The 23,358-nt window shown below is 41.3% G+C and overlaps 1 protein-coding gene across 2 annotated transcripts in view; it reads left to right on the forward strand.

Annotated features, from left to right (window-relative positions):
* Positions 1-23,358, forward strand: part of prdm16 (PR domain containing 16) — a 734,637-nt gene that overhangs the window by 247,462 nt on the left and 463,817 nt on the right. For both annotated transcript variants that reach the window (XM_080215484.1, XM_080215485.1), the window contains exon 2: positions 6,700-7,049. In XM_080215484.1, coding sequence (XP_080071610.1) covers positions 6,700-7,049 — 350 coding nt within the window. The remainder of the gene's footprint in view (positions 1-6,699; positions 7,050-23,358) is intronic.

A 23,358-nucleotide genomic window follows, 5' to 3' on the forward strand; every position in this document is an offset into this window, starting at 1 on the left:
ATGATGTAGCCACCAAACTATAAGAAAACTCTGTAGAGCACAGCAATACTGCAGGGGTTACTCTTAAGGTTTCAAACTTATGATTTCACTCTGAAATACAAGCCAAGGTGACAAATACCCGAAAGCAGATACCCTACCTCATTTGTCACTTTATGAGAGATACAAGATAAAAGATCTAAGGGATGAATCTTTACATCTAGTGAACATAACACCACTGAAATTGAGTCAAAATGGAGTTGAGACCAACAAGGAAGAATTTTAAATGCTGCCTCAGTATGTAATCAAAAGATAGCCTGACAAGTTGTAGCAAACACAACCAACAACAAGGCACTAATGATCAATCAGAGATAACATCTCATTGGACAATGATGCTCTTTGGCCTGATGCAGAATCACCGTGCACAAAATGATGCAGAGAGAACACCTCCTGAAAATATATGAAGGTCTTGGAGACTCTCGGTGCTAGATCAGCAGCATGCTGGCTGACCTTCACAAGGACATGAAATGAACATCATTGAACTCTCTTTCAATGTGGCATATCTGGTCTCAGCTGATTTTAGAGCTTTGGATGTGAATGCTATAGGATTCCCCTCTTGGACCAAGGGCACTGCCAGAAAAATTAATTAGTGCCTGAGAAATAGGAGACATGACTCGCAGCATTGTTGTTGGTGGACTTTGCAGTGCTGGATCCTCACTTGGTTTATTGCCACCAACTTCACCATCAACACAGCAATGGTTGATATATTCCCTGGCCAGCTGAATGGCTCTGTTCTTGCACATCTTGAAATCCATGACAGCAGGGCAGTGCAGGGACCAGCGCTGGAGAGTGTGTTTCGTGAGGCGGGGAGGGGGCAAGGGGGTGTACTGCTTTGAGGTGAGTGTCGGGGGACTGTTCAGGGAGAATGTTCAGGAGAGGTGTCCCATTTTTACTTTTTTGTATTGGGGCGACCTTTAAAAAAGGTGCCCCGATCTTTAATAATCTAGGTTGCTGGCAGGGCAGGCTCAATCAGAGTCGCCCCGCAAGTGTGACATTGCAGGACTTGTGCCTTGGATTTCTTTTTCAAAGATCCTAATAAAACATCAGAGAAGGCTGTCATTGGGCCTGGAGACTTCAACACCACTTTCCCCACCTGCTGCGATATCACGCATTAAAAAGATAGAATGCTGCCCTCAAATTTTTCTTTCTCTCTGGCATGAACTTGGGTTGTTTTTTTTCAATCTAATTCAGCACTTATTTTGTTTACAATGCTCATGTAATACTCACAAACACCTGCTGCCACCACATTATGCCTTGTGGTTCTGAGAAATTCAAAATAATCTCACCTTTGGAAATAAATACTAAAGCTGACATCACTACAGCTATCCATGTGGGAGGTGGAATGATGCATTGCTGCTTTGGAAAATAGACTGGAAAATAGAATAGAAAATATTCTGAGTGATGTGACTTTCTGGATAACAATATAGTTCCTAGTTCTTTTTGAATAACATAAGACAACACTTCTATTATATCTGCATTGTTCTAATGAACAAATCATTTTGTCAAGACTCTTCATATTTATATTTCACAGGTGCATACTGTTGCTGAGGTAGAGTTTCACAGGTGCCTACTTTTGTGGTGTTAGAGTTTCATGGGCACACACTGTTGCTAGGGTAGAGTTTCATGGGTGCCAACTGTTGCTGGGGTGGAAGTTCACTGGTGCACGCTATTGATGGGGTAGAGTTTCATGGACCACACTGTTGCTGGAGTAAATAGCATCAACTTACTCAGTACGAATGGAAAGATCAAACCTGGAGTCTTTCTGTTTTGTGTAGTTCAGCAACAGCCTGAGTAGTGCAGTTACTCCATGAACCATCAGCAAAGGTATATTTTATGCTTAGGTCAAGTGTCACTCAAATCCAATGTTTGTCTGAGGAAGAAGCTGAAGATTATGTTCCAAATGACTATGGTTTTCTTTATGCAGTCGCAAAGTGTTCATGATAGTTCCTAATCCATCACGATTCAATAATAATGCAAAACCTAAACGCAGAAGTTATCAAGCAGTGAAGAGTTGAACAAAATCACTCAGCACACACCCCGTCCTGCTTGGCTGCATTTGCCTCTATCCACTTAAATTTGATGCTATTTTTACAACTGTGTCCTATAGCATGACGCCAGTGGGATTATTTCACTCTGTGATGGTTTGAAATTTGACCATGAAGATCTATGAATGTGATACAGAGAGATCAGCATTCTCTCACATAACTAGAGTCAGTGGAATGTGAGTGATATTGGAGTAAATTTCTTATTTTCTAATTTAGTTTTGCCACTCCCTAAGGCCAGAACACCAATATCTCTGTCGAGACTTTTTTGTCACATTGGCTAGGTCTCTGAGAATGAGATATGAATGACCTCCAAATCTTCCCCCTTTGCATAATTAATATTGTGTTTGCTCGCTTTCTGGCACTACAAAAACAATTTCTATTTCTATTAGCAGCATAGCCAAGCATTCCAAGGCACCTCACAAGGGCATAGTCAGACAAAAATTGACATCAAGCTAAAGAAGGGGATTTAGGATAAGTGCATAAAGGAGTTATCTAAATGAGAAGGAAGAGATGGAGAGGTTTTGGGAGGCCATTCCAGAGTTTAGGACCAAGTTGGTTGAATACACTTCTGCCAATGGCAGAATGAAACATGTGAGGAATGCATAACAGGCTGGAATGTGGCTTGTAGGGCTAGAGAAAGTTAGAGATAGGGATGGGTGAGGCAATGGAGAGATCTGAGCACTCAGTTGGGAAGTTTTAAATTGACATATACTTACTCTGCCTGTCAGCCTGTTGTAAAGTGAGTTGAACAACCCATGTGACCGCATTAAGAGCCATGTCTGGTAGGATGGGATCTGATCTGAGGTTACTTCTATATAATAAAGTTAGACAATTAGTTTGCACCATGCCAGAAGCCGAAGAACACATGGACTGCCTTAGTAGTCTAGAGTCTGACCATAATGGCCTGTTGAGGAAAGAAGCTCATGTAGGATGTTGGGCCCAGAACCCCAAAAAATTTGTTTTGAGACCAATCCATGTGCAAAAAGAGGGGGATTGATATCTTATCAGAAAGAGTTTTCAAATTAGAAAGATATCAATAGCACTGCTTTAGGGAAAGGAAATCAACATTCTTTAAAGCTGACAATCAGTATTTGGTGTTAAAGGGATATCCATGGTAAAGCACTTCACTTTACTGGCTTACTCAAGAATCTTAGTGTTGTTATATACTACACACTCTCTGATATCTCCAGGACCTAGACACCCTCTCCTTTATACTTATTAGGGCAGTTCATAGAGTCTTACAGCATAAAAGATCATTCATATCCATTCTGCCACACATTTGAAAGAGTTGATGTAGAAATCCCCTTTTGCAGTTCACTTGAAATAGACATGCATACTTTACTGTTAAATCTTACAAGCCTGGTTCAATGTCTTAAAGCGGTTGTTAGATCCTTTTGAACGCTTCTCTTCCTTCACCTATGTTTCAGTGATACAATGACTATCTTGAATTTCATGTTCTCTTTTTCACTGCCCCTCCAATGTCAATTCCACAACACTTCATCCATTTTTGCTATTCTCCTTTCATGCTCTCTCAATTATTTAGACAAACTGTCTGATACACTCTCCCTGCTCCTGCATCCTCATTATGTAGAAATCAAGATGCATTACACTTCCTTCCATCCCAGCACAATCTTTGTTAATCTTGGTATTCTTTTAGTTATGTGATAGGGCAGATCCAGCTGACATATTAGCCATTCACCCTGCAATGTGTTTTTCACTTGTTGGTCCTACCCAATCAAATATTCACGATTCTGACTTTTATGCTACGATAGGTAATCCATCTCTCTCATGGAATGCCTTCTGGCCCTTGTTTTACCTCATTAGCTCTTGACTGACCTGTCAATGTCTCTCTGCCATGCTCTTCTCTCTGTTCGAGACCACTTAACTCATCAGTCCCTTGCTGCTTTAGCGCACTCTGAATCACCGGCCCACCTTTGACTCACTGATCCCTATCTGTTGTAATTTTTTCTTGTTGTCAGGTATTTTGTTTCATATAGAAGTATTTGAAGTTCTAGAGGGAGACAGAATGTGTTTGAGTGATATTATCAGAGTTTGATGTGAGCATCCCACCCACAGTAATTTTATTTAAAATATGTTTTTAATATTGAACAAATGAACTTCATAATTGACTAAGGGATTGTGCTTCAACTCACACCCCCACACAGAGAAGCTTTGAATGGCATATTGTTTTCTGGTATTCAGGAAAATGTACTCCTGTCCTCAGAGAGCTGAGTTGATTCCAAAAATCAGTTGTTCAAAATTAAATTCAAAAGCAATTGGAATATTTGGAATTACTTCAAGTTATGATTTAGAACAAAAGTGGTGCATAAGTTGGGGAACAGCAATGGGTTCACCGTGAAGCACATCACATACCTGAATGCCACCCAAAAATAAATTGTATGTAGAGGCAAAGGGGAGCGGGTGGGGGCTGTTGTAGGGAGGGGTGAAAGGAGTAGGTGGGAATCGTAATGGGTGAAGAAAGCAAGATTATGACTGGAGGATTTAGGTAATGGATGAAAGTCAGCAGTCAAGTGTTAAAATGTGGATTCTGGGGGAAGAGCCAAGAGAGATCTGGAGGGAGATTGGAAAACCCAAACCAGAAAGGCTGGCATTTACAGTATAGGGAAGAAATGGGCCAATAGAATTACACTGTAGATTCTGGAGGAGTGGGGCATGGTACAGAGAAGGTCACCTTAAGGGTAGAGACAAGTCATGACAGCACTTGGGGCCTGCTGACTTGCAGTAGAGAAAATAAAGATTCCCAAAAGGAGCTAAACTAAGGCTGGGAGGAAAGGAGGTGAGGAGACAGCCATTGACATTGCAGGGATGAAAAACTTTCTTAAATGTTAAAAAGTCATTGCAAAATAGTTGAAAATGTGACTCCTCAAAGGGATGAAAGAAATGACTACCCAAAATGATGGGAGGAGAAGTTAAATAAGTACACTGGACAACACAAGCATCGTCTGTGGACAAGGATAGGCTGTGCAAGCAGACCTAGGCATACCATGGCCTGAAAAGCAGATAGAGTGAGGTATATTGCAGTGCTGCAGATAGCACATTCTTGGCACAGTGCAGGCACAGACTGATGGAACAATGATTGCAACTACACATAATTGCTGCCTAGTTAGTGAATGATTGCAGTTTGTGTTTATATTTTAGGACATACAAATTACATGACACTGGCTGGCTCTGTCAGCTTCATTTCCAGTGGTCTATTATTTCAAAAAAAATGTTTCTGTGGTTTAAGTTTAAATTGAGGATCTTCAAATATGCAGTGGTACACCAGGGCCAATACATCTCCACGTCCTTAGTAAATGAGACACTTTCCAACAAAGCAAACAGTGCGTCATACAACTTTTTGACCTATCTGGAATTGCTTCTGCTTCAATTCAGAAAACTGAAATTCCTGACTGTATTTCCTGAAAGGTTGACACCTTTGCTCCCTTTATAACTCATTGGGTGATTATACCACCGAGCATTATACCGATCTTTAGAGAGTAGTAAGTGCCTCAGTTCAATGCCTGGAGCTTGTTGCTAGTCTCATTCAGATGGGGTATGTGATGCTTCAATTGGCCTCAGTGTCTGGGAAAGGGGAGGAGAAAATTTTTATAAATTATCGGTCTTGTTGGAAGGAGAACATCCAGCAGTTAAAATTGTGCTTCAGGGCGAGAGGAAATCGGGGAGAGTTATGACAGTAGAACTAAAGGGAGATACAATAAAGAGCAATGTTGAAGGCCAGTCCAAGGCAACAATTTAGTGGTTAGTTTACTGGGAGTGAAGAACACTCAGTCAGGGTGATAAGGCATAGTATTAGGGAAAACAGCGTCAGGTGAATTTTTACAGGAAAGAAAAGTTGGAAATGCGTATCTGTGTGAAGAGAGTCAGAAACGTGATGGCAAGATTTGACTCAATGTTGATCACTCAAGACAATCCCCTTCTGACTGTAAATGAAGTGGAGAAGAATAGTCACGGCTAGAGAGTCGTACTTAGCTATAGTCGTGCAGGACCACTGTAATTAGTTTAAATTCTATTAAAGCAGAAATAGTTATCCAGATGGTGTTTATTTGATGAGATCCAGTTTCCCAATTTTCTCACAGATCTCTAATTTACTGCCAGTGTGAACAAGCATAGTAGTGTAAAAGTGCACAAATGCCAGTCTCAGAAAACATAATTCGGAACAACTCTTTAGAAGAGGAGATAATTGGGAATAAAATACTGATGCCTCAACAATGACAATTTGAATTTATATCCACCTTTAACTTGGTAAAATATCCCAAGTTACTTGACAGAATTGTAACAAGACAAACAAGCAACGATTAGCAGAAAGTCTTAAAGGAGGAGTAAGAGGTAGAGAGGCATTGAGTTTGGGAATGAATCCCAGAGCTAGGGCCTAGATATCTGAAGGCACAATCTCTGGATTAAAGGAAGGTGGAGTTGGACAAGAGACCAGAGTTGAAGAAATGAAGAGTGTAGAGTTGAAGAAGGTTACAGACATTGAGAATGTAGAGAGTCTGGTGCAGTTTGAACATTAAAATGTTGTTGTAAAAGGCACAAAAACATTTCAAGCTGTACAGTAAGTCTCCTCATTTTATTCTCTCTTTTTCCCCCCAATGTTCAGGTGACAGTGAGGTGGTAGATAACATGTATGAAACAGATCCTGAACCACCAGCTGGGGAGAGCGGAGAAGAAGAAACAGAAGACAGCATCATGTCTCCAATTCCTGTGGGCCCACCATCCCCACTTCCCCCCAGCAACGAATTCACTCCAAAGGAAGGGTCCCCTTATGAAGCCCCTGTCTACATTCCTGATGACATTCCAATCCCACCTGACTTCGAGCTGAGAGAGTCTTCAGTCCCTGGAGCAGGATTAGGGATTTGGGCCAAGAAGAAGAATGAAGTAGGAGAGAAATTCGGTCCCTATGCAGGGATTCAGAGGGTGACACTAAAGGACCCAAACTTCGGATGGGAGGTCAGTCATGTAATTGTTGATTTATTATTGTTCGTGATTGATTGGGCTCAGGGGTGCTACATGATTCAGACTAATGACATTTTTACCCTGACAATTTGTCACTGGCAATATCCCTACAATATTCCTACTAGTGCAAGCCTTCAGTATATATGATATAAACTCTATGCTTCTGACGGAGCCACAGCCCTAGTTTTCCACAGCAACCCTATGTCTGGGCCAGAGGAGAATAACAAGATAAAACAAAGAGGCAATGCTTTCAGATAATTTCAAAGCAGCTCTCATGATGTAACATCGCCAGTGTCAAATTCTATTGTTGCACCTAATGGATCCTATTGGACTGTTGTCACGTGAGAAAATGTTAATTACGATCTTGTGCTTCTTTGAGGTCTAAGAGCAAGTCGAGGGCCTACCCTTACAGCCACAAATGGTGCATTAGACAAACAGATTAAGGAAATGGGGAGAAAGTTGCTCAAAAACAGGAAGTCACATCCATCTCTCAAAAAATGAAGGATATGGTGTAAGATCTTATGTATCATCAATTCTAAAGAATTGCACAGGGTACCTTTTTATTCTGTTTTTTATTGGATGTTTATGGTTGTTTTTAATAAGTCAATGTTTTTTCAAATGCATTTCACAACTTTCTCTTGCGTGTTTGTGCAGATCTGAAAATTCAGATAATAGCTAAGTTATTGTAATATTGGTGCAATCGCTTAGCTAATGGTTTAGCTATGTTTGAAGGTAAAATCTGTAACTGGTAGTATGTACTACTGGACATTTTCTTGTTCTGGTATTTGTGCTTATGATAACCAGAAGGAAAAACTGTTTCATACAAGCTTCATAAAAAATAAGATGTGACTGTTTTGGGAGTGACAGAACACTTCTGTCAAGTGTGTTTCCAGTATAGTGTTAGTATACTGCATGACCAGGTATCAGGTAATAATATACTCACTAAAGCACTCCTTCCAGTGAATTGTTGGATATTCTGCTTTATAATGGTGGGAGTCATGCCATATACTGGACAATATATTTGTTAGCTGATGAGAGACAACAGTTCATTTTAACTAGCATATCCCCAATGTAGAGCTATTCTGAGGCCAGTTAGAGGCTAATTGCTTGTAGGCATATCCAGGGGGTCAATCAGCAGTCAAAGGAAGACAACTGGAAATAACTGGCTTCATTTTTACAGTGTGGCACAAAACATTACATATGACAAAAGTGTGACAGAGTCATATTTGCAGTTCCCTGTGGCATTGCTCATGGTGAATTGAAATATATGTTATTTTGTAGCTGTAAAGCTCTTAGCAATAAAGTGCAACAGTGGAAATATTACAGGAAGCAAGTGTGACACTTAGAGGATGTGCATGCTAGATGCAAGATTCATAATGCATTGTAGATTTGCAGTACTGTTATGGGACTTGGAAGACATGCAACATACTGAGCCTCCATAGAATATAAATCAAGTGTCAGCATGTGTGAAACAGTTCTTGGATTCGAATTTATGCCTTGTTTTAATCTGACTAAAGTAATTTCATATTCCAATATCCTATTAACCTTATTGCAGAGTCACCAGGATTTAAATCTAGTCTTTGTTATAACCTGATCGAAGAGCCTCCAGGATCCTGATCCAACCCTTGTATAATTTCACAGACGATGATTCCAAAGATGCTTGCCCAGTCCACATTTAATTGTGACTGAGTCAACTTCAGGATCCTGATCCAATGCATGTTTTAAGGCTGATTCTCACTTCTGTTGATAATGTAATTATATTGTTTGGCATTTGTTGTTATGGAAGCATTTCCCTTTTTAAGAAAACAATGGCCAATGAGACAGAATTGAATGAATGGTTTTGTGTCTGCTTTGCCGCACAATGCCAGGATTGTCTTCAAAGAATAGCCATTGCGAGACTGTCCAATGAAAATGATGTAACATGGCTGAAGGTCATGTGACTTTCAAACGTTGATCATTCGCCGCTGAAAGAAGATCAGTGCAGCTATATCACTTGGATAATGTTGTATTAATTCTTCTGCAAAAATAATATTTAATTGCAAGCTCAGCCCACCTGTGACATGTTTTAAATGACAAGCCAACACTTGCAGCAATGGTGAACTTTTATCATGGCTGCACTTTGACTGGGAAGATAAGGAACCAAACCATCTTACAGCATAGTGTTACCTGTACGTGAAGGCATCCAAATTGCCCTGTTTATAAAGAGCCATCACAATGGCAGGTCTACTTCTACAATTATCGTCATAACATAAGTGAAGTAATGTGTAGTTCTTGTGTGTCTGTGCTACTTAGTTCTCAGTATCCATTATTTTCTGTATTCATCATTCTGGACTGTGTAGAGTAGCAGTTATCATTCTAACAATCCTGAATATATGTTATTTCTTAGTATTTGTTCTTTGAACACAATTCTGTCTATGGATTCTCAGGATCAGCAAAAGCTTTGATCCTGGACACTGTTAGAAGGACGCTGATTCAGTTCTTTTCTAACGGAATTTGTTACTAATGGTGGTGGAGCCCTACATGCACCTGCTACCAATGGCACTACGACTGCAGAAAGGCCTTAACATTAGGTCTGAAATATTGCAGGGGGAAGGGAGACTTGCTGCCTTCAGGCACAGGAAGCTCCGAGGATTAATTTAGACCCATTCTACCAAGACAGACAATTCAATCTACTGGATGCATAGCTTCAGGCTCTATCCATTCTCTGTCTATTCTTCTCCGACATAAATGTGTTTCACTAGTAATCGCCTATTTAAAAACCATTAAGTGGCTTTTATTGCAACATAATATTTCACTCACATTACTCAAAAGCTATTTAGATGAGGTTGCCTCTCTCCCTCAATAAGTTCAGGTGAAGCTGCAAAACAGTGTCAGTTCTGCAGCTAATGGATTCAGTCCATGTTAGTTTGAAGTAAATATCCTGTCTTACATTTTCCTGAACTTGATTAAGGGTCATTCAATAAAATTGAAGCTATCACTTGCAAGACAAAAGAAAACGCCAATTTGTATTCCTAATGATAACAAAGAGATGTTATTTGGAGTGCAAAAATTTTAGAAATGGTGCACCCCCTGAGATAATTGCTGCACTCCCAGGAGTCAGTGTTGCACCCACTTCTACCTTTGGTACACATGGATGATTGAGATTTGGATAGATGGAGCACAAAAATGTTAATGACATAAAAATAGGGGTTTAAAAACAGTGAGCAGAGCTGTAAAAGATTTCAAGAGGAGAAAGGCAGATTGGTGAAGTTGGTAGAGAGGGGACAGATTCAAGTTAAAGTGGACTTTTTTTATTTGTTCATGTGGTGTGGGCTTTGCTGGCAAGACCAGCACTTGTTGCTGTACGTAATTGCCCTTGGGAAGGTAGATGAACGCGTGGTAATAGATTTGAGAATAAAGAAGGAAAATGAGTGAATGCTCAATGAAAAGATGTGAAAAGGTCTGGGTGAACAGGTAGATTTAGATTCAAAATGCATAATTATCTAACAGTAAGAGTGCAGGTACATAAATCTGTAAAGAAGAATAATGGCATTTTGAGTTTTAAAACACGCACAGAGTAAAAGAGCAAAAATAAATAATACATTTGCACAAAGTTTTGCTTCAGTCATGACTAGCTTTTAATGTTTGAATTCAATGTGTAGCTATAAAGAGCGTACATCATAGATTTAACAGGATGGAAAACTTGATATAGGGGACTCCTTTTACTGGACCAGAGAAGGCTAAAAACAGATTTAATTAAGTTTTATAATTATGCAATGGTTTTGAATGAGTGACAGGGAAAGACAATTTTCTTTGGTTGGGGAATCAATTTCACAGGGCATCAAAACAAGATTGTCCCTAAGAGATTGAGGAAAACTTAGCCAAAATTACTTTGAGGATTGTTGGAGCATAGAATGATTTACTGCAGGGAGTGGTTGAGGCAGTGACCATTGTATCTCCACGAGGACAACTAGAAAAAATATCTGAAGCAGGGAAGGAACAAAGCTATGGAATAGGGTGAATGAGTGGGATTGGTTTTGGATTGCTGTGACAAAGTGGTGGCATTGATGCCATTGGCCAAATGGTCCTCTTTATGTGTAAACTTCAATGATTCTCCAACACCATCGCTGAGTTTTGGCAAGAGGATTGTCACCATTTTTTATGTCTGAAATTGGACAGCTGCAAAGAATAGCTAATGGGAGCATGGCATAAGTTTTGAAATTTGCATTATCCTGCATAATTTTGTTGAGAACCTAAATAACTAACTTCATTAATTAACAACTGCACAAGATATGAGTATGTATGAAGATCCAGCCTGATCAGAATCAGTCTTTTGTGTGTAGTTTACATTTTAGAAAATGTCATATTACCATTCATAAACAAGATCATCAGGGTATTATCAGTAGACAGACACAATCCCCTTTAGTCCTCAGGTGAACACAAACAAGTTGGCCTAATGTCACCAAAGCAGTGTTACAATTGACAACAGAGGTTGCCTTCTCTCCCCTTTTCCTCCTCTTCTGGTGGCAACAAGACAGGGCTTTAATGTAAAACAGGAAACAGTTCCATTAGCAATGTCAGTGTGTCAGGAAACTGATACATTGTGATATAAAAATTTATTTGCCCATCATTTTAAGTAATGATAAAAAGTGATAATGCAGACTATTATTTTAAGATAAGAATTAGAATCCTACAGCAGAATCCATGTGTTTTTTTTATTTCTGTGTATAGATCAGACCTCCCTTAAGGCCACTTATATATTAGAGATATAAGAAAGTACAAGCTATCCCAAAGACTAATCCGCAAACTACTTCAGATTAAACTCTGACTAAAGGACAAAAGGGGTAAGAGAATTTAAGACTGATGTCAGCAAGTTCTTCTTCACACAAAGAGTGGGTGAAGGATTTTGCACATAACACTCATCAATCTGAGATCTTATTCCCATTGTGGGGATTTGCTGGATGGAAGATTGCAGGCCAGCAAATGCAAAGACATGAAATCTGAAGCCTGCCCCTGAAAAGATCTTTGGATGGAGTTGCAGCAGCACACCCACTTGATTCATGTGAGTAAGTTAAATGCTATGATGTGGGTCTTTTCTCTGTTTGAATGAGCTAAATTGACTTAACTGAGATTCCCTCATTTATATTTATTTTCTGACCTGCACAAGGGAACAGTTGGGACAGATAGCCATAAACTATTTCCACTAGTTGAGGAGACTAACTTGGGGCAGAGTCTAAAGATTGGAGCCAGAACTTCCAGGAATGAAATTAGGAAAGGTGTAGACATTTGGAACTCTTTTCTGTGGCAATTGATGTTAGATCAATTGTAAATTTTAAATCTGAAATTAATAGATTTTTGTTATTCAGAAATATTGAGGAAAATGGGCAAAGCCAGGTAAACAGAATTAAATCACAGATCAGCCATGATTTCATTGAACAGTGAGTGAAACAGGTTTTATGGCTACTTGGCTTACTGTGTTATCCTTTCCCCCAGCCCTCACTGCATGCCATTCATGCCAGTGTCTCTAGCTATCCTCTGACGTAATTGCAGTGTCAAGGTCTGGGCTGATGGCTGTGAGTGTGAGGATGAATGATAATCTTTATCACTTCCACTGCTTCCTCTTCCACCATTGCCTGGCCACATTGCAGTTCCTGGGTATCTGAAAGGAAGGAGAAAAGCAAGAGGTGCAAGCTTACACCATCTGCAGCTAGTAAATCAGAAGATACCGTAGGATGAAGGGGAAGTGAGAGGGAAGATTAATTATAATGTTAGAAACATAGAAATAGAAGTAGGCGTAGGCCATTTGCCCTCTGAGCCTGCACCACCATTCATTATATCATGGTGATCATCCAACTCAGTAACCTGCTCCAGCTTTCCCCTTATATTCTTTGATCCCTTTAGCCCCAAGAGCTCTACCTAACTCCTTTCTGAAAACAAACAGGCCAGAATGTTACAGCCATTCACACCAGCAAGGTTTTCCCATCTGACTGCAGTGAATGGAGATTTGGCTGAGCACCAAACTCTCCAACTTTGCTGCAGCAGGAGTGTGGCATGAACAGCCGGTAAGAACACATCCAGCATGTTTTGACCTCAGCTACTTTCTGTGGTACAGGCTTACCACAGGCTTATCACTCTGTGGGTGAAGAAATTTCTCCTTAACTAAATCGTAAATGATTAATCCCACATCCTTAGACTGTGACCCCTGGTTTTGGATTCCCTGCCATGAGGAACATTGGATATCACGGTTTCACCATCAGCTAATTTGTGACTGCTCCAATGATGGCATGTACCATCATCTCCATGGGGTTAAGGATATGTAGTCATGCCTGCCTTCTGCTGGTGAGGTGCTTTTTTAAAAAATTCATTCGTGGGATGTGGATGTCGCTGACTAGGCCAGCATATACTGCACTTGAGGAGGTGGTGGTAAACTGCCTTCTTGAACTGTTGAGTCCATAGTGGCACAGTGGTTAGCACTGCTGCCTCACAGCTTCAGGGACCCAGGTTCAATTCCAGCCTTGGGTCACTGTCTGTGTGGAATTTGCACATCGCATCGGCATGGAGTTCCTCCCAAAACCCAAAGATGTGCACGTTAGGTAGACTGACCATGCTAAATTGCATCTTAATGTCCCAAGATGTGTAGGTTAGGGGGATTAGCCATGTGAAATATATGGGGTTACAGGAATAGGACGGGAGGGAGGGCCTGGGTAAGATACTCTGTCAGAGAGTTGGTGCAGACTCAATGAGCCAAATAGCCTGTTCTGCACTGTAGAGATTCTATGATTCTTTGATTCCCACTTGCTATCTCCTGTTATTCACCTCCTTGTCCTTAAAGAAAGAAAGGGCTTTGTCACTGATTGTGCTGCAATAGCAGAATCTTGTGATGATAGACTTGGCCACTGGTTGAAGAGCCTTTTCAAGAAGGCCCAATGCATTTTGTGCCACTCAGATATTTAACAAGCCGGCGCCTTTTGGCCTGGGTTCAAGGACCCCAGGGCAGAAATCCTGCCTGACAAGAGCTGCCAGCCAGACAGAGCCAGCAGCTGTTCTTTAGTCAGCAGTGCCGCTGGTGAGGTGTTGGTTTCTGCCAATGTTACACAAACCCAAGGCATCATGTCAAGTAGAGTCTCTGATTGTACTAATGAGTGACAGTGGGAGGGTGTCACAAAGTTTGGGGGTCGACAGCAGCATTGAGGTGGGTTTTAACAGGCCTACCCTTTCCCAATTGTGGGTCTCTCAATCAAGCACTGAGCACTTTTGGAAGATGGGCCTCGCTTTCCCTGGGAGACAGCAAACAAACATGTGAGGGTTTGTTCATCATGCTCCCTGCATAATGAGTCCCCTGCTCAACATTGAGTTAATGCCAGAAGGTGTGAGCTGAGGCCTTATTGTGGGCATTAATTGTTCATCTAAGAGCCTCCTTTATCGGTGTGGCAGGAAGGCCATCCATAAGTTTTCCTGCCGTGAACAGCTTAATTAAGGTGGAGACAAGAAAGACAGCATCCTCACCTGTTCAATTATTTCCTTGCCATCAAACTGACCTTGGAGAAGGGCACATGATTCCACACAATGTGCATGGGTGATGTGGCAGTACTGGCTGAACAGTTGGTAGTGTGGGCAATCTGTGAGATGTGGGTGTGAAGCTTACAACAGTGTAAGCACAGACAATGCAGTGAAGCCATGAATGTCATGTATGCGTCATGACTGATAGAGATTATTGGTAAGTGAGTGGTAGGGGTGTGATGCATTGAGCTTCGTAGTGCAGTTGGTGGGATATGGCACCACTTCACTCATATGAGCATTGAACCTTTTGTGGCACTGTATCCAGCGGCGTGACTCTTAGCATTGAATACCACAGTTACCTGATCCTACTGCCTTCACAAAGTTTATCTGGATGTTCTCCTGGCTCCTGTGGGTGGAAGATATATCTTTTCCTGTCCACCTCCTGCACCAAGGCCTCCAGTATAACATTGGGTAATCTTGAAGCCTGCTCTTTACTACGTTTTGCCATTCTGTGCTTTTCCCACATCAAAACCATTTTTTGAAAGGCCTCCAGTACTGGCTCCAGCCAAAATAACTTTAAGAGGTTCAGCCTAGTTTTCAGTCATACAAGCTAACTTGAAATTGTGTTAGCCACAATTTTGCTCATCATTTTGCACTCCCTGCTGAGTCATAGGGTTATTTAACAGTACATTTAGTGCTGGCTGCACACTACAATGATTGAAATTGGCAGATAGCACAAACTTTGCACACTGCCTGCATCAGAAGCAATTGACATGGGTTAATGACCATCTTGATCTCTGCACTTCTTTTAAGGGGCAAATGAATTTTGTGGCCAGAGGCTCTGCAGAGAAGTCTGGATGCACAGCCTCTGCGAGATTCCTCTTTAGTCTGTACTTTCTATCAGACACCATGTTTTACTGACAGCATGCTGGCGGACAGACTGATAAAAGTCGGAGTCTATCTTCAGACCTTCAGAACACCTCTGTGACATATAATACAATAAAAGATAATCTACAAATTTAAGTGAAGGCTATCTTGGAATGAGAAAACAAGTCCAGGTTCTCAGTTGAAAAGTGATGCTAACATTGATTTTCTCTTGCCTTTCATAGTTTTGTGTTGAAAGATTTGAACTCAGGATGGAACAGCCACACCTCAGAGCAGTGTAACCATTGAACTGATTCCCATGACGAAAAATTGACCTTCACAGCCTGACCAAAGCCAAGGTTAAGCCCAAATATGATCCCTTTATGCTGGCATGTATCTACGTTCCTTGGTGTTGGGCCCGATTCAGAGGTTATCACAAGAAGATACTGGTGTTGTCATGTTTCTAGATAAGCTCAACATAGAGACGGTTACCTTAGTCTAAAAGTGAGTTGTTAAAAAATAGATGAATTTTAGAAACCACATTAACGGAAAATCAATTGAAATCTGTCAAGTTAATATGTAGCTGACAGCTTGCCCCAGTAGCTTATTAGTAAATCCACTGCCTGGTGGTACTGAGCCAAACAAATTGTAGACAGCATGGTGGCACAGTGTTTAGCACTGCTGCCTCTCGGTTCCAGGGACCTGGGTTCAATCCCTGTCTTGGGTCACTGCCTGTGTGGAGTTTGCATATTCTCCCTGTGTCTGCATGGGTTTCCTCCGGGTGCTCTGGTTTCCTCCCACAGTCCAAGAACGTGCAAGTTAAGTTGCACCTTAGTGTCAGCAGGACTAACTAGGGTAAACGCAAGGGGTTGTGGGGATAGGGTTTGGGTGGGATTGTGGTCAGTGCAGACTTGATGGGCCAAATGGCCTCCTCCTGCACCATAGAGATTCTATGATTCCATGAAAACCCAGGTCTGATCTTCAGTTTCTGCTTAGTTAGCTATCTCAGTTAAGCTGGCTCCTGGTGAAGAGGAAAAATTATCTGGGATTCCTACTCCTGATCACTATCCAACAGCACCTCCACATCATGCAGAAATTAAGCAAGGAGAAGATTAAACTCAACCTAACAACGATTCTGTACCTCAACCAACTATTCTTCATTACAGCCAAGACAGTCTATCGTGGACTATTTTATTATAGAGGGAATCACAGCAAAGCTTGATGCTGTATTCACCCTCAGGACGCACCTTTCAGCAGCAATCGCTGGATAAGGTTCAGGAGCTGGAAGGCCATTGTTTCAACAATCCAGAAATGCTCGTCAGTTGTGAAAACATCATGTTTTCCTATCTGAGAATAGGGGGAAAGGAAGGGGAAAGAGGCACTGGAACGTGGCCAATTTGTGCACAGCAACCTCACACAATAGGCAATGAGATAAGTGACCAGATAATCTCTTCTTTGTGATGTTGGTTAAGGGATAAATATTAGTCCAAACAGTGGGGAGAATTCCTCTACTCTTTCTTTAGTAATATTGTGGGACCTTTAACATCTATCTGAGAGGGCAGATGGAGCCTAGTTTCAGTGTTTCATCTGAAAGATATCAATGCAGCTTCTTAAAACAGCAAACAGAATTTCACATAAATCTTTTATAAAATGTGTTACCAGAAGCATCTAGACCCCTCAATTGTTCTTTCTTTCAATGACCTTGATTGTGTAATGAACTGCAACTTAATCCCAGGTTCTCCATATCTTAAGCATTTTCCAAGTTCCATCTGCATAGGTAATTTGTTTCAGCTGCTGCTTAGAAGCATACATTCAAATACATAGACACACAGGGAGGCATGTTTAACCCTTCAACATGTTTGCCTGATTGCACCCCTTCTGATTCTTTATGGGGTATGTTACCACAGCTGCTTTCAGAACATCAAGAGGTATTATTCACGGGTGGGCCTGATCAGAAAGTGTCAGTAGAATATTCAGTGATGAGGGATGAGGGCTAAAGGATGAGGATGGGGTATTAAACAAGCCTCAACTTCAGTATCCATAATCACATTGTTTACATGATATTGATCAGGAGAATGGATCTTGGCTGTTTTTTTGTCTCCCAACCCAGGGACCAATTGGAAAAATCCAATTGACTAAGATCGGTGACATTAACATAGGCCAGAAACTTAGTTTGTCTATGTGACTTAGTCCTATATCGAGTGGTCTGTTTATTAATTGAAACATGGAGGGAAGTCCAAAGCTTGCTCTGTTATGCTTTCCTCCAGTGCATTGCACAATGAATATGCAATGAGCCCAACAAGACAGTAAAATATTCAGCCTCCAGACTCTGTATCCTCCTCAGTTGTGGGACAAACTGCAATTCATGGAATCCATGTTGTTTATCTTTGCTTATCTGTCTTCGAATATTTTTAACCACCCACGTTGACTGAAGGACTGATAGTGCTGGCCAAGCAGTTATCAGTGGATGAGCTTTGATGGGGGCCATCAGTTTATTGAGTTGCTGTCCTTGTGTAACAAGAACTATGAAGCAGGCAGGTGTTAGACCTTTGTGACATATGAAGAACAAGATATGTGATCGATATAACAGGTATTTAAGGTTCACAAAACCAGCACAAAGCTGCTAACAGATGAAGTAACAGCGTGGAAAGGTGCCAGAGACATTAACACCAAGCAACCCCAGTCTTATTTAACTCTAACTCCTTCTACAAAAATAATAGAATCTTACAGCACGGAAGGAGGCCATTCAGCCCATTATGTTTGCTGACTGTTGAAAGAGCAATTCAATTAGTCTCACTTGTCCTTATTTCCCATAGCCTGGCATAATTTTTCTTTTTCAAGTAAATATCCAAATCCTTTTCAAAAGCTACTGTTAAATATATTTCCATCATAATTTCAGGCAGCACATTCCAGACCATAACAACTTGCTGCATCCATAAAAATTCCCTTCATCTGTCTCCCCCTCCACCCAACCCCGCACACTCACGGGTATCATAATTTGTGTCTCCTGTAATGTTGGAATTTTCAATTATATTTCCTTTACCTTGTCCAATAGTGAGGAAAGACTTTTTCCTTTTTTCCTTAACTGTCTTTTCTTAGAAGGGTTGAAGCAAATTGAAGCACTTTAGCCACTGTCCCAGCTCAGCTCAACATAAGTCAGCAATTGAAGCCAGAGGTTATTGCTGCAAGTGGAACAGTTACAAAACCGGGTGACAGTCATTAACAAAATGGTGCCTTCTATTAGTGAGAAACTGCTTTGGTACAGGGATTGATGGTCTGCTGGGACCATATTTGACTGATTTGGTAGGGGAAGGCTGGCATTGAATTTGAGATGTGGTCAACTTGGAAAGATGAAAACAAGAATTAGGAAGTGAATCACAGAACTGTTACAGCACAGAAGAAAGCCATTTGGCCCATCATTTCTGCACTGGCTCTCCAAACAAGTTTCATGATTCAGTGCCATTCCCCTGTCTTTTCCCCATACCCCTGACATTGTTTCTATTCAAGTGATTATCTAATGCCGTCTTGAAAGCCTCAATTAAACCTGCCACCACCACAATTAGAGGCAATGCATTCCAGACCGAGCCATTCGTTTTGTGAACAGGTTTTTTGCACATCACATTTGCTTCTTTTGCAAGTCATATTAAATCTGCAGGGCCCACCTCATTCTTGATCGTTTTATGAGGGGAACAGTTTCTCTCTACTCTAACCAGCCCCCTCATGATTTTGAACATCTCTATCAAATCTCCTCTTAGCCTTGTCTCCAAGGAGAACAATCCCAACCACTCCGATCTATCCTTATAACTGCACTTTCTCATCCCAGGAACCATTCTTGTAAGCCTCTTTTGCACTCTGTCCAATGAGTTCACATCCTTCATATAGTGTGATGCTCAGGACTATACACAATATTCCAGGTGAGGTCTAACTAGTATATCGTGTAAGTTAAGCATAATCCTCTTGTTCTTGTACTCCATGTCTCTATTAATAAAGCTTAAAATGCTATATGCTGACATATAGTGCTAACATGTCTGGGCCAATGGCTGAGCCAGGAATCACAGCACTGCCAGTAAATTAGGAGTCCAAAGATGAGTGACAGAGGTTTCTAGAGCAGAAGGAAGCTGGTCCTTCAAAGTCACATTAGATAACCTCCACGAAATTGATCCCCCCATCCCCCCATTCAGTTGTGCCATTGAGATCATCAGCTCTGAAAGCATTAGATTTGTGTAACCAAAAGCATATTTAAACTAAATTAAGATCACTAAAGTCAGCATCAGGTGAGGTCCCATAAAACAATGAGCCAGCTTTAGTGAATCTAAGCCCCAACATTCCCATAAAGCTAACATAAACAGCTAAAGCTTTTTCCGCCCTGCCCGTCACAGGAATTGGAGCAGCCGAGGGGCGGAGCATGGGAAGGTCCATTGGCCTCAGGCGGGATTTTATGTTTTTCAGACGAGCTAGGTCATAAAATACCACCCATTGTCTTACACTGAAAGATCACATGAATCTGTTATAGTGCATTACGCACAAATCATTGAAATGCATTTCAGATAAAGATAAAATAAGAATTGTAGCAAAGACCTGGGGAGTGATATTTATTTTTGACTTCAATGGAAAAGAAAATCAGACTGGATATAAAATTGGTTGATGATTCGCTGATGCCTGTTTTGTGCTCCATTGAAGACCTACGTCACCTGTCATCAATGTTCGAAAGGGGAAGGGGGCACACTGTGTTGTGACAAGCCCATAGTTGTAGGGATGTTGGATTAGGAGTGTCTGAGAATGGCCTACGTCACATAATACCTTTTCGTTTTGTAATTTGACGCCAATAACTCCCTGGCTGTTACTGAACCTACATCACCATAGCTGATGGCTGATCCTCTCCTAGCTTGTTTGGTGATATATATATTCCTGTGTGCATGACCAAACCTTTCACCGCCATGATGCTCTGAAACTTTTTTGTCCTCTTTCTCCTGACATGTTGCATTCATTTGAAGGTGCTTAACCTCAAAGTATCATCCTTAGACAGAATTCATTTAATCACACCCTCTCTCTCAAATTTGCAACATTTTCACTTCCATTTTAATTTCAATTTTATTTTCATTTAATAAAATATGCTTTACTTGTGCAGGAGAGGGGTTTTGAGTCAGAGAATGATTCTCAAATGTGCAGCAGACATTAATAATACAGGTGGTATAATTGACTGCTGGCCTAGTTGATTATTAATAGAATTTTCAAAGAATAATTGTTGAATGTTTCCTGAAAATTTCACCCAAGGTTAAAGCATTCATTGGATTGCATAGGTCTTTATCACTAGCTTTGTTTGTTGTCCTCGTGTTAACCTTTTGAGGTGTAGAACCGCATTTCATGAGAGCTTTTTAATTTCTGAGACTGAATAGCCACTTAATGAGACGGTGTTATTACAATAAGGTACCCTGCAGGAATCAGTTGAAAACAATTTGTTCAAATAGCAGTGTCTCGTGAGTCAGGAGCAGGGAGGAGCACAACTTTTGAGAATGAGAAACACCGTTAACACCAAACAAGCCAACCTCACAGTACAACCATCCATTTCTCTGGAAACAAGTTCTTTCTCTGGAGTACTTTCTCAAAATAAGCTAAACCCATATAATGGAAAAACCCTACATGCAAAGCAACTTGTTCCCTTCATTAAATCAAACCCTATAGACAAACACAATTACAGTCTAAATGCTTCAGAACAAGTCAATTTCTAACCTACAGGAAGTTATTATTTAACAAAGAGGATTTAAATGACCCATTTGACCTCTATAGAATTAGGCCTACTGTATGTCAACAGCACAAAGTTACATAAACACTACTGAAGTCTTCCAAGAGAGCTCAATTGATTAGTGTACTGCCCAGTATGCTATCGAACTATTCCAGCCAGGAAGATCCAGGGTTTATAAGCTGTGATTAGTTAGCTGATTTCTGTCATGGGTACAGTCGGAAAACTACAGTTGACCTCAGCATCTCTGAACTATTCAGTGGAAAAATTAACTAGGATTCCCACTTTGAACACTGTGGATGTTTGGTAAGGACATGATTTGCTCAGCAGTCGATTAACTAACACTATTGATGTGTTAAACCTTCCCAGCACTACATGGTTTAGGCCTCCTTGACGGAAGCTGAGTTAGATATCATTAGTTTTGAAGAGTCATGCCGACTCAAAATGTTGAGCAGAATTCTCCGTTTTTGAGACTGAGTGCAGTGGTGGGTAGCTCCAGCTTCAGCTTTCCCACTATCCAGAATGATGGAATCCCACGCCAGATTCTGTGCTTGGAACCTCATTAATTATGCACAGGAGAGCTCTCCTCTGAGTCATTTGGCAGCGCAGCAGCTGATTCATCTGTCCACTGTCAGCTGGTGAGTTTGAAGGAACTGGCACCATATTTTAATACGAGTTCAGCACTCTGCCCCGCATGCCTGTCTTCAGCAGACTATGCAGAATGTTAGAATCCCAAAGGATAAAGGCTAAAAGCTTCAACAGGAATGTTGTTCCTCAATTTAGCCACTCTCCCCGTTGAGCTCATCACCTACAAAACGACCATGCCCTACTTGGATTCTACCTACCGCATCTGGAGTCTTCTTGCATCCTCTTCTGGTTAATGATCTGGTCTCCCTTTGAGTGCCTTGTTCGTAAGCTTTCCATGCAGCCTTGTCAGGGTCAGTCTCCCTCCCCTTGGTCTCTCCTCTGTCTTCCATTGTTTATCTTCCTCATCCATCCTCTTGCCCTCTGCCTACCATCATGAGCTCACGTCCTTCCCCTACCCTTGCACAGCCCTCTTTTCACACTGCACCCACTGTCTTTGTCAGGCAACCATCTCCCTCCCTCACTCCCCACCAACCCTCTGTCACCCTCACTCCTCACCTCACACTCCACCCCCAGTTGAAGTTCAGACTGTTTTTGCAATGGCCACATGATCCTGCAGTACAGGCCAGATAGATACTGGTATGTGACACTAGAGAGGAGGCGGCCTCTATACTCCCCAATCCTAGGCACAATACTGATCTGAGATGGTGACACAGGTAGGTCCATGGATCCAACACTTCAGTGCTGTCCATGAAGACCAGTGCAGCATGGATATGGAGGCAGGAATCGGTCTGCCCCAGCAGAGTGCTGAACAGCACATGAGGAGTAACACATCATTATGGCAGAAAGGCTTTGTTACACTCACCTCCAAAGTCTTTTGTGAACTGAGGCATGCCACTCCCTAGCAATTAGGTTTTAATCCAAAGTAATCTCATACTGGCGTGACACAGGATTAGAAAGTCTGATGAAATACTGGCAGACAGCTGTTTTAATGAGCATTCATAAGATGCAAATGGCATGAATGCCACAGGCAGAGGGAAGACCAACCTTCCATTAATCCATCTGTGCCGATGGGTTTCTGACTTTTTGGCTTCTGCTAGATTCCCCACTCCCACTTTCCACCAAACCCAGGTGGAATGGGAGAATTCTTTTTCCCTCTCCACAGATGCTGCCAGACTTGATGAATCTTTTCAGCATTTTCTGTTTTTATTTCAGATTTCCAACAGTATTTTGTTGTTATTTTAGTGTTGAAAGAGTTAGACTTCACCAGGATTGGCTGAGTCAGTCCTCACTAATAATGGCTGGATTCACTTTCCTTGACATTAATCTTGTTCGGTCTCAGGTTAGGTTAAGATTTGCCAATGCTTGGTGAATTAGACCACACCAGTATTGGGTGGGTTAAGCATTCATAACATTAAATGGATTAGGCCTTCCCCGCACTGGAGGAATTTGATCACTGCTTATTGTTTGGGCTGGACCCCACCTGTACTGGTTCAGTGAAATTTAAGTACTGATTACCTAGGTTTTCCAACTTTCCCAAAGCACAATTTCTGGACCATTCAAATAATTGTGTGAGAAGAAACTTGTATAATTCCACCCTCTCCTTATTTATTTCTGGTACAACAATTGATTCAC

This window comes from Carcharhinus amblyrhynchos, chromosome 30 (genome assembly GCF_965287045.1).
Source record: "Carcharhinus amblyrhynchos chromosome 30, sCarAmb.v2.hapA, whole genome shotgun sequence".
Classification (NCBI taxonomy): Eukaryota; Metazoa; Chordata; class Chondrichthyes; order Carcharhiniformes; family Carcharhinidae; genus Carcharhinus; species Carcharhinus amblyrhynchos.